General features: G+C 43.3%; 1 protein-coding gene across 3 annotated transcripts in view; it reads left to right on the forward strand.

Moving 5' to 3' along the window:
• ITGAV (integrin subunit alpha V) overlaps positions 1 to 12,671 on the forward strand; it is a 96,550-nt gene that overhangs the window by 14,438 nt on the left and 69,441 nt on the right. For 2 of the 3 annotated variants that reach the window (XM_040971829.1, XM_040971832.1), the window contains exon 2: positions 1,565 to 1,695. In XM_040971829.1, the coding sequence (XP_040827763.1) occupies positions 1,565 to 1,695 (131 nt within the window). The remainder of the gene's footprint in view (positions 1 to 1,564; positions 1,696 to 12,671) is intronic. The other variant, XM_040971831.1, reaches the window with a different exon arrangement.

Raw genomic sequence — 12,671 nt, forward strand, 5'->3', positions numbered from 1 at the left:
TTTTTCCAGTGACATAGGATAATATTTAGAATTACTATACCTTATAATCATTTACTTAGAATTACTTGTTCAGTTTTTGTTTTTTTGAGGGCACGTAAGCATTCAGGGTATAAAAAAGGCATAGCAGATCTCATGTGATTCTACACACTCTTCACAAAAACCAAACTGCCTGAATCTACCCAGCGTATGTGTGTCTGTGTGTATCATATAGGTATGCACGTACATACATTCTAGCTTATATTTTATATGTTTTAATATATTTTAATTATTTTTATTTTATTTATAAGGCAAAGCAACAGAGAGAGAGACATAGATTTTCCATTACTGGTTTTTTCGCAAATGCCTATAATAACCAGAATAGAGCCAGGCGAATGCTGGGAGTCCATATCTCAAAGCCAGGAACCTGGATCTCAGTCCAAGTCTCCCGTGTGGCTGGCAGACACAAGAACTTGAGCCGTCATCTGCTGCTTTGCTCTGGTGTACAGTAGAAGCAAGTTGGATCGGAAGTACAGGAGCTGAGACTCAAGCTAGGCACTAGCAGATGGATGTCCCAAGTGGCAAGTTTAATTGTTATGCTTAAGGCCTGCTCCTAGCATCTACTTTAAAAACAATCTTACTGAAATATGTGATGTATAGTACACTATATGTTTCTCTATACAAAGTCTAAACTGTGCATAAAATATAGCTTGACCAGTATAAATTTTTTTATAATGTTACAGGATGAATAATTATAATAATATATTCATGTCAAACAGTTTCAATTAAATAAGGAAATTATATCCTCAATGAGTAGTTTTTGTTTAGAGATTTATTTTATTCTTACTCAAAAGGCAGGTTTACAAAAGGAGAAGGCAGGGTGTAGAGAGAGTCTGTTCTATCTGCTGGTTTACTTCCCAAATGGCCATGGTGGTTGCAGCTGAGCTGGACTGTGGCCAGAAACCGGGAGCCCTTCCTCATCTCCCATGTGGGCACAAGGGCCCAAAGGCTTGAGCCATCTTCCACTGCTCTCCCAGGCCTTAAAGTCGGAGCTGTATCAGAACTGGAGCAGCTGAGACTTAAAGCAGCGCCCATATATAAGGCCAGTACTGCAGGTGGAAGCTTAGCTTACAATGCTATAGTGCCAGCCCCTGGAGAGTAGTTTTAAACAAATGTATATCACGTTGGAAGAATGATTGCTTCTCATACATTGTAAGTTATTATTTATGCCTTATGTCATTTAAAATCTTGTTTTAGGTCAGGGTTGTAGTGTTATGGGTAAAACCTCCATCCCTGATGCTGGCATCCTTGATGACAGCCCTATGGATGCTGGTTTATGTCCTGGCTGCTCCACTTCAGTCCAGCTCCCTGCAGATATGCCTGGGAATGCAGTGGAAGATGGCCCAGGGACCTGCCACTGTCATGGGAGACTTACATAAAGCTTCTCCCTTTGGCCTGGCCCAGCCATGGTTTTCAGGGCATTTGGAGAGTGAACTAGTGGATGGAAAATTGTCTCTAACTCTGCCTTTTCTAATACAATAAAATAATATATTTTAAAAATATATGTTTCTTATTTTTTATGTCATAGGAGGATGTTTCTTCTGGTGGGAGCTCCCAAAGCGAATACCACCCAGCCTGGGATTGTAGAAGGAGGACAAGTCCTCAAATGTGATTGGTCTTCTACCCGCCGATGCCAGCCAATCGAATTTGATGCAACAGGTAAATATTGCTGAGGTGGTCATTTTAATTTATGTTGTTTGATAGTTTTGAGCAGTTGCTTTAGTTTACATGTAACAGTTTAGCGCACTGATGGATATAAGCATCTGAGATCCATTGGTAAATTCACTGAAAGACTAATGGCTTAGCGTATGATTTTTTCCCCCTGCAATTTTCTGACATATAAAAGCATTAAAAATGCGCTGTGTTACATTAGGTGTCTTCTGATTTAAATTAATAGTGTCATCCTGTAGAAATCTTGAGACAATTTTGTCAGATGTTTTTGCATTTTCTTTGAGATAAGGAGTCCATAGGCAGAGTCAGGGAAGCATGACTCACTGCACTGAATCAGCTTCATAATCATAATTACATTCAAGTCTGGGGTTGTACTGCAGAGAAACAGTTGAGGACTTTTTTGTATTTACATAGATTTTGGTGATTAAAAAAAAAAAACCAGAAAGCACAGATGCCCTTGGGGCAACCTTGAACCTGGTGGTTAACACACACTCATCCCACATTAAGGTAGGTGGGACATTTTCCATCTCCAGCTCCGACTCCAGTTTTCTGTTAACGACATGGTGGCAATTGCTTAAGCAATTGGGCCTCTGACTACTTGTTGGACTACTCTGACTACTTCCTAGCTTGCATTTTTGATCCTTGGTCCAGAAGCAGTCACTGTGTGCATTTGAGTAGTAAAGCAATGGATAGGAGTCTGTGACTATAGTTAGTTGATTTAATGACCTCTTAGCCAAAGTTTATTCTGCAGAATACATGCTATGGATTGGGTAAAGGAGAATGTTATGTACAAATTTCTTTTTTAAAAAAATGCTTATTTTATTTAAAAGTTAAATGAACAGAAAGGAAGATGCAGAGATAAATCCCCCATCCTCTGGTTCAGCTCCTAAATGGCCACAACAACCAGAGGTGGGCTGGACTGAAGATGGGTTCCGAGTGCTTCTTGTGGGTCTCCTACGTGGATGTAGGAGCTCAAGGCCTTGTTGTTGTCCATCCTCTACTGCCTTGCCAGGCTGTTAGCAGGGAGCTGGATCACAAGTGGAATGGCTGAGACACGAACCAGCACCCATATGAGATGCTGGTGCCACTGGTGAAGGATTAGCTTGCTATACCACTGCGCTGGCCCCCCAGGGACAAATTTCAGTGTCAAGATTGCAGGAGTCAACAGTAAAATAGCATAGGGAAGATAAAAAAATGACAAATAGTTTGAGCCTTATATTTAATCAGTGAAATTAAATGTGTGTAATACTGTTTACAATTTTAGTAGTACTTTCAACACTTACTACTATTTATTTGAGAGGCAGAGGAATGAAGATTGAGAAAGCTTTTGCTGGTTTGCTCCCCTGAATGACTGCAGTGGCTGGGGTCAGGTGGAGCCCAGATCCAGGAGCCCGGAAGTCAGTCTACTTCCAGTCTTGCTGGATGGTGGTAGCAATGCAGTCAGTTGAGCCATCACTGGTCTCTCTCAGGATCTGCATTTGTAAGAAGTTGGAGTCAGAAGCCAGAGTGGGAGTTGAACTAGGGAACTCTAATGTTAACTGCAAGGTTAAATATGCACTTCCGTGATAGTTTGTTTGTATTTTGTAAGTGTGAAATTTCTTATAGTAATTTCAAAAATTTGTTAACAATTTGCTGACGTTGACATTGCTCTAAGATAAGCCTGAGAAAAAGGCCTTTTTTCCTGTATTTTTATTTCCTGTATTTTTATTTCCTGTTAGTTCTGAGACACTTGGGTTCTAAAAATTACAGTATTGCTTAACCAGGAATCATGACGTGGACTGTTCCCTTTGACGTGGTGATTATTGCCAAAGTGATTGTCATTCACTGAGCTTGCTATTAGCAGAAATCAGTCACGTGTTTTTGTTTTTGTATTTTTCCATCTGAAGCTATTGTATTAACTGCTTGTCATTTTTTTCCCATATATGAGCAATATTTGAAAAACCCTGACAGTTTATAAATACCTGTGATTCAAAATACTTGCTGGGTAGAGTATTTGTCTTCTAAGACAATGTGAATACTGCTAACATAAGTACAGATGATGGGTTGAACTGTTCAGACTCAACACCCTCTGTTTTTATTAATTACAAACTAGTTTATTGCTGACCTTTTTTTTTCTTTTTTGAAATTTGGCTTTAAGCGTTTCTTCTTGTTGTTTATTGAAAATAATATATATACCTGGTTAAAGGCAAACTGTCAGATGATCCAAAAGAATACAGTGAACAACCAACAGAACTCTCACATTATCTGTTAGGAGACAGTCATGCTTCTTTTATCTGAAATTTTCTCATTTCTGTACATATATACATTCTTTAGAGGAAAAAAAAGGCAGCCCCTAAATAGAAACTTACTAAATATACTGTTAGGTACCAGCACCGCCATCTAGCAATGTCAGTCTCTTATGGAGTTGAATTTATGTATCAAAATATATATTTAGATTTACTGCTTTTTTGTCAATCACTAACTCTATACAATTGCATTTCTGTATTAACTAATGTGAGTTATACTTTAAACAATTCATGGAAAATGAAATTAAGATAATGTTTATTTGGTGGGAAAACATTTGGGAGTCCATGATTGCATAATTTATGGAAGAAGTTCATGAAAAATGCATATTATGAAAAAAAATGCTTGCATTTCAAAATTTTTTTTGTACCAAAATTTTATTTGTCCATAAACTTTAAAGATTTATTTTTATTATTTTTTCATTGGAAAGGCGGATATACAGAGAGGAGAGACAGAGAGGAAGATCTTCCGTCCGATGATTCACTCCCCAAGTGAGCGCAACAGGCCGATACTATGCCGATCCGAAGCCAGGAGCCTCTTCCGGGTCTCCCACGCGGGTGCAGGTTCCCAAAGCTTTGGGCCGTCCTCGACTGCTTTCCCAGGCCACAGGCAGGGAGCTGGAAGGGAAGCGGGGCGCCCGGGATTAGAACCGGCGCCCATATGGGATCCCGGGCGTGCAAGGCGAGGACCTTTAACCACTTGCGCCACCGCGCCGGGCCCCTTGTCCATAAACTTTAAAAAGGTTCCTTTGTTATTTCCTTATTTTTTTTTTTTAACCTGGTGGTACCAATTTTTTTCTGTTTTTTTTTTTTCTTTATTTTTGACAATCTTTACATAGTTAATTAGGGCACAAAGGTTCAAGGGCTGCAGGAAAGTGGATAAGACTATGATTTCCACTTTTTTTTTTTTTAATCTGGGGTAAAGGGGGAGGTAAAGGAAAAAGCCCCACCCAATCTCCCACCTGTCCCAGGTCCCAGATATGAGGCATGCTCCGAGGGTCTTGCTCAAGTGGCTTTGATAGTTCAACAGTTCTGAATTGCTGCCAATCTCACCATTCCAAGCACAATGAGGTCGCTGAATAATCCACTGATTGACACAGTCCATCTTAGAGTCTCCGTTTGCCCAGTTTTTCACTGCCAACATATGGTTGGGGTAGTTGATTGGTTTGTTCTGTCCCCTGTCTTTTCATGGTTAGGGTTCTGAGTCCGGTAGATCAATTGGGGAGATTCCCAAAGAAACTTTGTCTAAGGTAATCCCAGACCAGGTTCTTGTTGGTGCTTGGCACGTACAGGGCCTGGTACAGTCCATCACCCCAGTCACCAGGTGGTTGCAATTGCTGGGTTGGTTCTGTTTCCAGCCCTGGAACCAATGGGTGTTGCAGTTCAGCCTGATTCTGCCTAGCACACACTTGGCCCTCACATAAACCATGGGAGCTGTAACCTAGTCGGAGCGACCCACAATAACCCCCACCAGGCCCGCCCCCTACCCTGGTTCCCATGCTTGCCATATGTGCAGCCAACTAGTCCAGTCTGTCCCATATCCCATTCAGCTCTCATACATGTCTGTGGGCATTGAAGCCTAGTTCAACCTAACCAGCTCCACTATCCAGCCCACATACATGCTGTTGGGTGCCTTTCTGTCTAGCCACCCCTACCCCTGTCCTGGATTTCATGCTCTCCAGTAGGAGTGATAACCCAAGAGGGAGATGCCCACTATTTCCCTTCTGGGCCTCTCCCACTCCCAGATTATGCACTCTCCAGGTGGTTCTGCAGTTTAACTTGACAGAATTAGCCTCCAGTGTCAGCATCTGCCAGCTGATGCTGCCGCAAAGCCCAACCAACCCTCACCCACTCTCAATTTTTGCTTGCACCAGTAGGAACAATCAGCCCAGCCTGGCTTTTCCCTAATCTAGTGCACAGGAGGCGCACAGGTGTTGTAGCCCAGCCTGGTCTGGTCTGCCCCCATCCCAGCTCACACTCTGCAGGGGGAGTAGCTGTCCAGCAGGGGAACCCCGACCTTCCCCCTGCCAGCTCCCCCCTCCCTCCCTGGTTCTCATGTGTGCTGATGGGCGCTGCGGTCACATCTGGTACAGGTCACCACCTCACTTTGGTATTCTGTAATGTGCACTGTTTTTTTTTCTTAAGATTCATTTATTTATATTGGAAAAGCAGATATACAGAGAGGAGGAGAGACAGAAAGGAAGATCTTCTGTCTGATGGTTCATTCCCCAAGTGGCCACAATCGCTGGAGCTGAGCTGATCTGAAGTCAGGAGCCAGGAACTTCTTCCGGGTCTCACACACAGGTGCAGGGTCCCAAGTCCTTGGGTCCTCCTCTTCTGCTTTCCCAGGCCACAGGCAGGAAGCTGGATGGGAAACCGGGCTGCCTGGATTAGAACCTGTGGCCATATGGGTTCTTGGTGCGTTCAAGGTGAGGACTTTAACCACCAAGCTATCGTGCTGGCCCTGTGCACTGTTTTTTTGTCAGACCGAACCTGGCCCAACCCACATTTTGTTCTGGTGTCCTTTTTTTTTTTAAGAGTTATTTTATTTTAAAAGAATTGTTTATATAAAAGAAAGTCACAGAGAAGGGAAGACAGATATTTTCATTTGTTAGTTCATTCCCCAAATAGGTGCAATATCCAGGGCGGGGCCTGGCTGAATCCTGGAGCTTCATCCTGCTGTCTGTGTAGGGTCCAAGGTCCCCAAGCCCTTGGTCCATTTTCCACTGCTTCTCCAGGCACAGGAGCAGGGAGTTGGATCAGTCAGAACAGGCAGGAAGTGAACACACTACGATAGAGGATGTGGGTGTAAGAAGCCCCCGCTTAACCTGCTAGCTTCTCTTCTTATTTCCTAGCAATGGTTACAGGTTGATTTCAGCATGTTGTTATGATAAACACTGCTATAGGGGAAGTCTGAGTATCATTGCTGACCATGCTTTTTGTCTGTCAGTTAAATTGAAGAAAATAATGTTGGTTGTGTTTTATTAGTTTTCATTATTTTCTCAATAGTAAGACTGAGCCCCTTTGCATTTCCTATGACACATATTCAGGATGTGTGTGGATGTCTCTATTAAATTGTGAATTTAAAAACAATGTGTCACTATGTGTATGGCAAGCCATCGTTTCATAGCTTAAGCTGGAATTTGGAGCTAGGTGTTTGACATGAAACCTGTTACCTAAGTTAAAATCTAAATAGTCCTTGTTAACTTTTTTCCACAAACCCAAGGTGCTGGACATAGCAAGTGAACCACATGAGAGGCCTTTATTCCAGCGATGGAGGTAGCTTGTGGCAGGGAGAAGGTGAGATCAGAGAAGAAAAGAGCTGAGAGAGAGAGAGAGAGAGAAAGACAGAGAAGGAAGGAGCAAAGGAGAGAGAACAGAGGGGAGAGGCATCTGTTACGGCCTTGGGGTAGGGATATAGGAAGTGTGGGGGTCAGGGATTGGCAGTGCCACTGTAAGTGGGCACCAGGAATGTACGCCTCAAGGGATTGGTGGAGTGCACAGTTTAAACCTGATTATCACTAAGCTTGATTAGGCAAGTGGGCTTTAAGGGGGTTGAGAGCTAGGAGGTTTACGGTAGTGTTGTGTAACTAGGTAGAGCTACGGAATTTAAGGCAGCACTGGGTTAGCGGACACGCAAGGTGGCACTGAGTCCAGGAGGATGGAGTCAGTCCTCAGAATCCCTCCTTACAGGCTTAATCATAATCATTCTGCTGCTGACATCCTGGTCCAAAGCAGCAGTGTCTCCCACCTGGGCCAGTACCCCAGGCTGTGAATGAGGGTGCTGCCAGGGTCATGATGGCACCTTTGGGATGCTGTGAAGATGTTGATGCTTACACAGGGCAGGGCAGGGCATCAGATGATTTTATTAATCATACATTGGCACTGGTTAAACTTTGGTCTCCAGGAGTGAAGAGAGCCATTACCAACATCCAACAGAGGCCTCAGTGGAGAGAGCCGCTGCCAGGAGTGCTGGTCAGAGGGCAGAAGGCAGCAAAATGTGACACAAAGGGAGTACCAGGGGAGAAAACGCAGGTTGCTTTTCTTCTACCTCTTAATTTTCTGGATTTCTTTGTTGTGCTTCATGAACAGTAGCACATTCATGCCTCATTCTGGCCTGGGCTGTTTTATCCATATGGATCATTCAGTCTTCACATGCGCCCCCAGATGTGTTGTTTTTAACCATCTTTGAGAACAATCTAAACACCATCTACACAAGATTACGCTGACTATCCTGCTTAAACTGCAACTCCTTTTCCACACCTTGTGTTTTTTATTTTTATTTTTTTTAAGATTTATTTATTATACTTGAAAGTAAGCGTTAAGGAGAGGTGGGTTGTGCTCTTCCATCCCCTGGTTCACTTCCCAAATGGCCACAGTGGCCAGGACTCAGCTGATTTGAAGCCAGGAGCTTGTTCTGCGCCTCCCACTTGGATACAGGGACCCAAGACCTTGAGTCTTCTCTGTTGCTTTGCCAGGCATATTAGTGGGCAGTTGGATGCAAAGTAGAGCGGCCAGGACCAGAACTGGTGTTCGTATGGGATGCTGGTGCTACAGGTGGAGGGTTAATGTGCTATGGCAGCATGCTGGCTGCCACACCTTGTACTTTTGTGATCTGCTTTATTTTTTCCTGTGGTCTGTGTACCTCACATTGCTATATACATTATTTATTTTCAATGTTTTTTTTTGAAAGAATGTTTATTTATAGGAAACGGTGATAGAGGTAGAGACAAAGGGATCTTTTCATCTGCCAATTCCCTCTCATATCAAACGGGGTTGAACTGAGCCAGGCTGAAGTCAGGAACCAGGAACATCTCCACATAGATGTAAGAAACCCAGTGCCCAGGCAAGCATCTGCTGCCTCCCAGGTACCTTAGCTTGAAGGTGGATCACAGGTATGCAGGAGCTGGGACTCAAACCAGGCACTCTGATAGGGATGTGGGCATCCTACACAGCAGCTTAGGCTACTTTGCCACATTTGACACATGAGTTTAATTTTGATGAATGCCTATTTCCATTAGGATGTAAGTTGCATTGGGACAGTTTTTTTTTAAGTTATTTTTTTATTTATTTGAAAGGCAGAGTGACACAGATAAAGGAGGGGCTGGAGAAGGGTCTTTATTTGCTGATTGACTCTCAGGAGGACTAGCACAGCTTTGCAGGGCCAGACTGAAACGCTGAGCTGGGAACTCTGTCTGCGTCTCCTACGTGGATGGCAGACCTCGGATACTTGTGCCATCTTCCGGTGCTTTCCCTGGCGCATTTCCAGGGAGCTCTGTTGGAAGCAGAGCAGCTGGGACTTGAACTAGTGCTCCAGAATGGAATATTGGTGTCCCAGGCAGCAGCTTAACCCACTGTACCACCATGCCAGTCAAGGATAGTGTTTTTAAAACATTATTTAGTTCGCTACTGAAATTCCAGGATCTAAAACGATGCCCAGGCATTGGTGCAAGTTATTGTTCAGTAAACTGAATAGATGAATGATTCCTAAGAGCTTTTTGTGTAGTGAGGAAATACATTCCTTTAGTTACTGTAGCTGCACATAGGTTAAGTGTATGTGATTGATATATATAATTTTTAAATGTCTCCTCTTTTCTGCTATATTTAAGAATTTTTAAATTTTAGTTTGAATTGGTTTTTATCAGATTTAGTGTGGCTTATATAGTTCCAAGAACATGGTGATATTCCCTTGTTTCCTCCCTACCGCCCTCCCTGCTCCCCCGCCATCTTAAGTTTTAAGACAATGTATTTTAAATTTACATTATGTCACAAGTAAATGGGCCTCATGCTTCACCAGATGTTTTGTAATTTAAAAAAATTCTTTATTTAAAAGTCAAAGTTAGAAATAGGGAGACTATCCATCTGCTGATTCACTCCCCCGTTTCCTGTAACAGCTGGGACTGAACCAGGCCACGCCTGGAGCTAGGAACATGATCCGGCTCTCTTGTGTGGGTGTCAGGAGCTTAGTGCTTGAGCTGTCACCTGCTGCCTCTGTGTGCTCCTTAGCAAGAAGCTGCAGTCAGAACTGAAACCGAATCCAGGCACTCTGATGTGGGATAAAGATGTTCCAGCCGGCGTTTCACCCACTGTGTCAAATACCAGCCCCAATCTTTTTGTTATTGTTCTTCTTAATTTGACAGGCAGAAAGAGAGAGAGAGAGAGAGAGAGAGAGAGAGAGAGAGAGCGCTACTGAAAGTGTGCATGTTCTTCCATGTGTTGGTTCACCCTGAATGTGTACAGCAGTCTGGACTGGGCCAGCCAGGCTAAAGTCAGGAGTTTGTAACTCAGTCTGGGTCTCCCATCACCTACCTCCTTCCAGAGTGTATTTCAGCATTGAGTTGTAACAGGCAGGACTCGAATTCGGGTCCTCCGATATGAGATTTCAGTGTCCCAAGGAGCCAGCTGCCTGCCCCGCTGTAATATTTTACTGTAACTTGTGAATCTTCACTCTTGAAAAAAATATAGGAATTGAGAATTTTTTTTTACTTTAGAGTTTGCATTGCAAATGATGTTCTCTTGAGTTTAACATGTCGGTATAGATTTCAGAACTGCAGCCAGAAAGATGTATTTTTAGAGGCAGGCTTATTAGTTTGTATTGATTTTTTTTTCAGATTTCTTATTTTGTTAAAATTTATTTTACACAATACTTACATAGTTGATCAGGGCAGGAGGGATCGAAGGTTATGGAGAAGTCATTGTTTTCAGGTTTTCTATTTCTTTTTCCTGTATCTGGATGTGGGGGCAGAGACAAGGGGAGAAGCCATACCCAACTTCGCACCCCCTCAGCACCCAGGGCTGGGGAATAGACCGCCAGTATAGACTTAGGTTCTTAATGTGGCACATGCTCTGAGGGTTCTGCCCACGTGATTTCGATAGTTTTGAGATGTTGTGGATCTCTTCAATCCAAGGATGAGGGAATACTTTCAATGCCCATTGGTGCTGTAGTCCATCTTAGAGTCCCCATTCGCCTAGATACTTGCTGTCATTATTGTGCTGGAGTAGATGTCCAGTCTGTTCTGTTCTCCTTCCACTGCTACGGTAACAGATGTCTTCTTGCAGGGCTCCATGGACTACAGTGTTCTCTATGTGGATTTGAGCCAGCTGTCCACTACTTCATTTTTTGTACTGAGGAGGACCAGTTGCTCACAGGAAGGCCCAAGGACCCAGACCAGGCAACCCAGATCTCACTAGACTCCCTGCCCCTCAGGGCTCACAAACCCAGCACCCACTTTGCAGACAGGTCCAAGTACCCAAGCTGGGTGACCTGGGCCCCACTGGACCCCTACAATCCTGGGCCTCACTTGGGTTGACTTTTGTGGAGAAAATGCCTTCAGTATACACTGTGTTTCTAAACTTGCCTTAGAACTCTGTCTCCAGGAATTCTTCCCACTTCCTGAACCAAACCATAAAGATCCCTGCACCACTCGTGTTTTCAGACTTCTTCGGCATCTCAAGGGAGATAAGTGTGGTTTCTAGAGGCAGGCTGCCCCAGGTGCAGACTGTTGGGCAGCTGTTCATTTTTGCACAGGTTGTACCCTCTGCTCCTTGGTCCTCATACAGCCTGCGTCATGGCTTTGTTGATAGTTTGTTATGTAAATAAACACAAGGGAATTGCTTCACACAGGGGCTACTGCATTGCAATGGCTCAGTAAACTTCATCTGTTTTATGTGGTTATTACTTCTTTGTAACTTCCTGGGGACTTGCCTCTTCCTTCATTTATTCTACATCCATGCTGCATTTGATTTTTCTTTTGCCTTCTGCACTTCCGCAACTTTCAAGTATGTTTAACTCTTTCTACCTGAATAACTACCAAAACTAGTTTTTCTTTGAAGGTTTATTTTCTCCTAGTCAATTCCCCCTTACACTCCTCCCCTTGATTCCCATGATTTTTTTTAGTATCATGTTTCTCTTCATTCTCATGCTTTAGCCACTTAAATTTGGCAACCCAGCCATGGTTTCTGAGGTTATTAGGAGCAGCCCAGTTGCTGACTTCTGCGGATGCTTTTAATCCTTCATCTTACTGGACCGCTCGTTTGCAATTCATTCCATGGACTGTTAGTTTCTGATCGACGATTTGTACTTTGCTGAAGCTATCAAAACTATCAAAGCTCCTTAGCTTTCCTAGCCTTCTGTAGTGTTCTTGTGGAGTATCTTCTCTTTTTCTCACTTTCTGTTACTTGTTACACATCTTGTTGTCATGAAAGGGTTAGTAGTTTATTGAGTAAGACAGACTTGAAGGCCAGTGTCATAGCATAACAGGCCGCCCACGTGGGACACTGGTTCCTCTTGGCTGCCCTACTTCTGATTCCAGTCCCTGCTAGTGTCTTGGGAAAGCAGCAGAAGTTGGCCCAAGTTCTTGGGCCCCTGAACCTTGTGGGAGGCTCTTGGAGATGTGACTGTTTGGGAACTGAGCCAGCAGATGGAGGATCTCTCTCTGGCTGCTCTCTGTAACTCTGCCTTTCAAATAAGGATATCATAAGTCTTAAAGAAATAAAAAGAATTTGGGTTCAAATGTAGGCTCTGACAATTTTTTCAATATTATCTTGAGAAAATTACCCACCTTTTCTAGATTACTGTTTTAAAAAGGATTTTATATATTTGACAGATTTTTGGGGCTGGGAAGATAAAGAGCAAGTCAGCAAGAGATCAGTTGCTCAACTTACTGATCTTTCATCTCCTGG

The sequence above is a fragment of the Ochotona curzoniae genome, unplaced genomic scaffold (genome assembly GCF_017591425.1).
Source record: "Ochotona curzoniae isolate NIBS_2020 unplaced genomic scaffold, NIBS_Ocur_1.0 contig_2210, whole genome shotgun sequence".
Classification (NCBI taxonomy): domain Eukaryota; kingdom Metazoa; phylum Chordata; class Mammalia; order Lagomorpha; family Ochotonidae; genus Ochotona; species Ochotona curzoniae.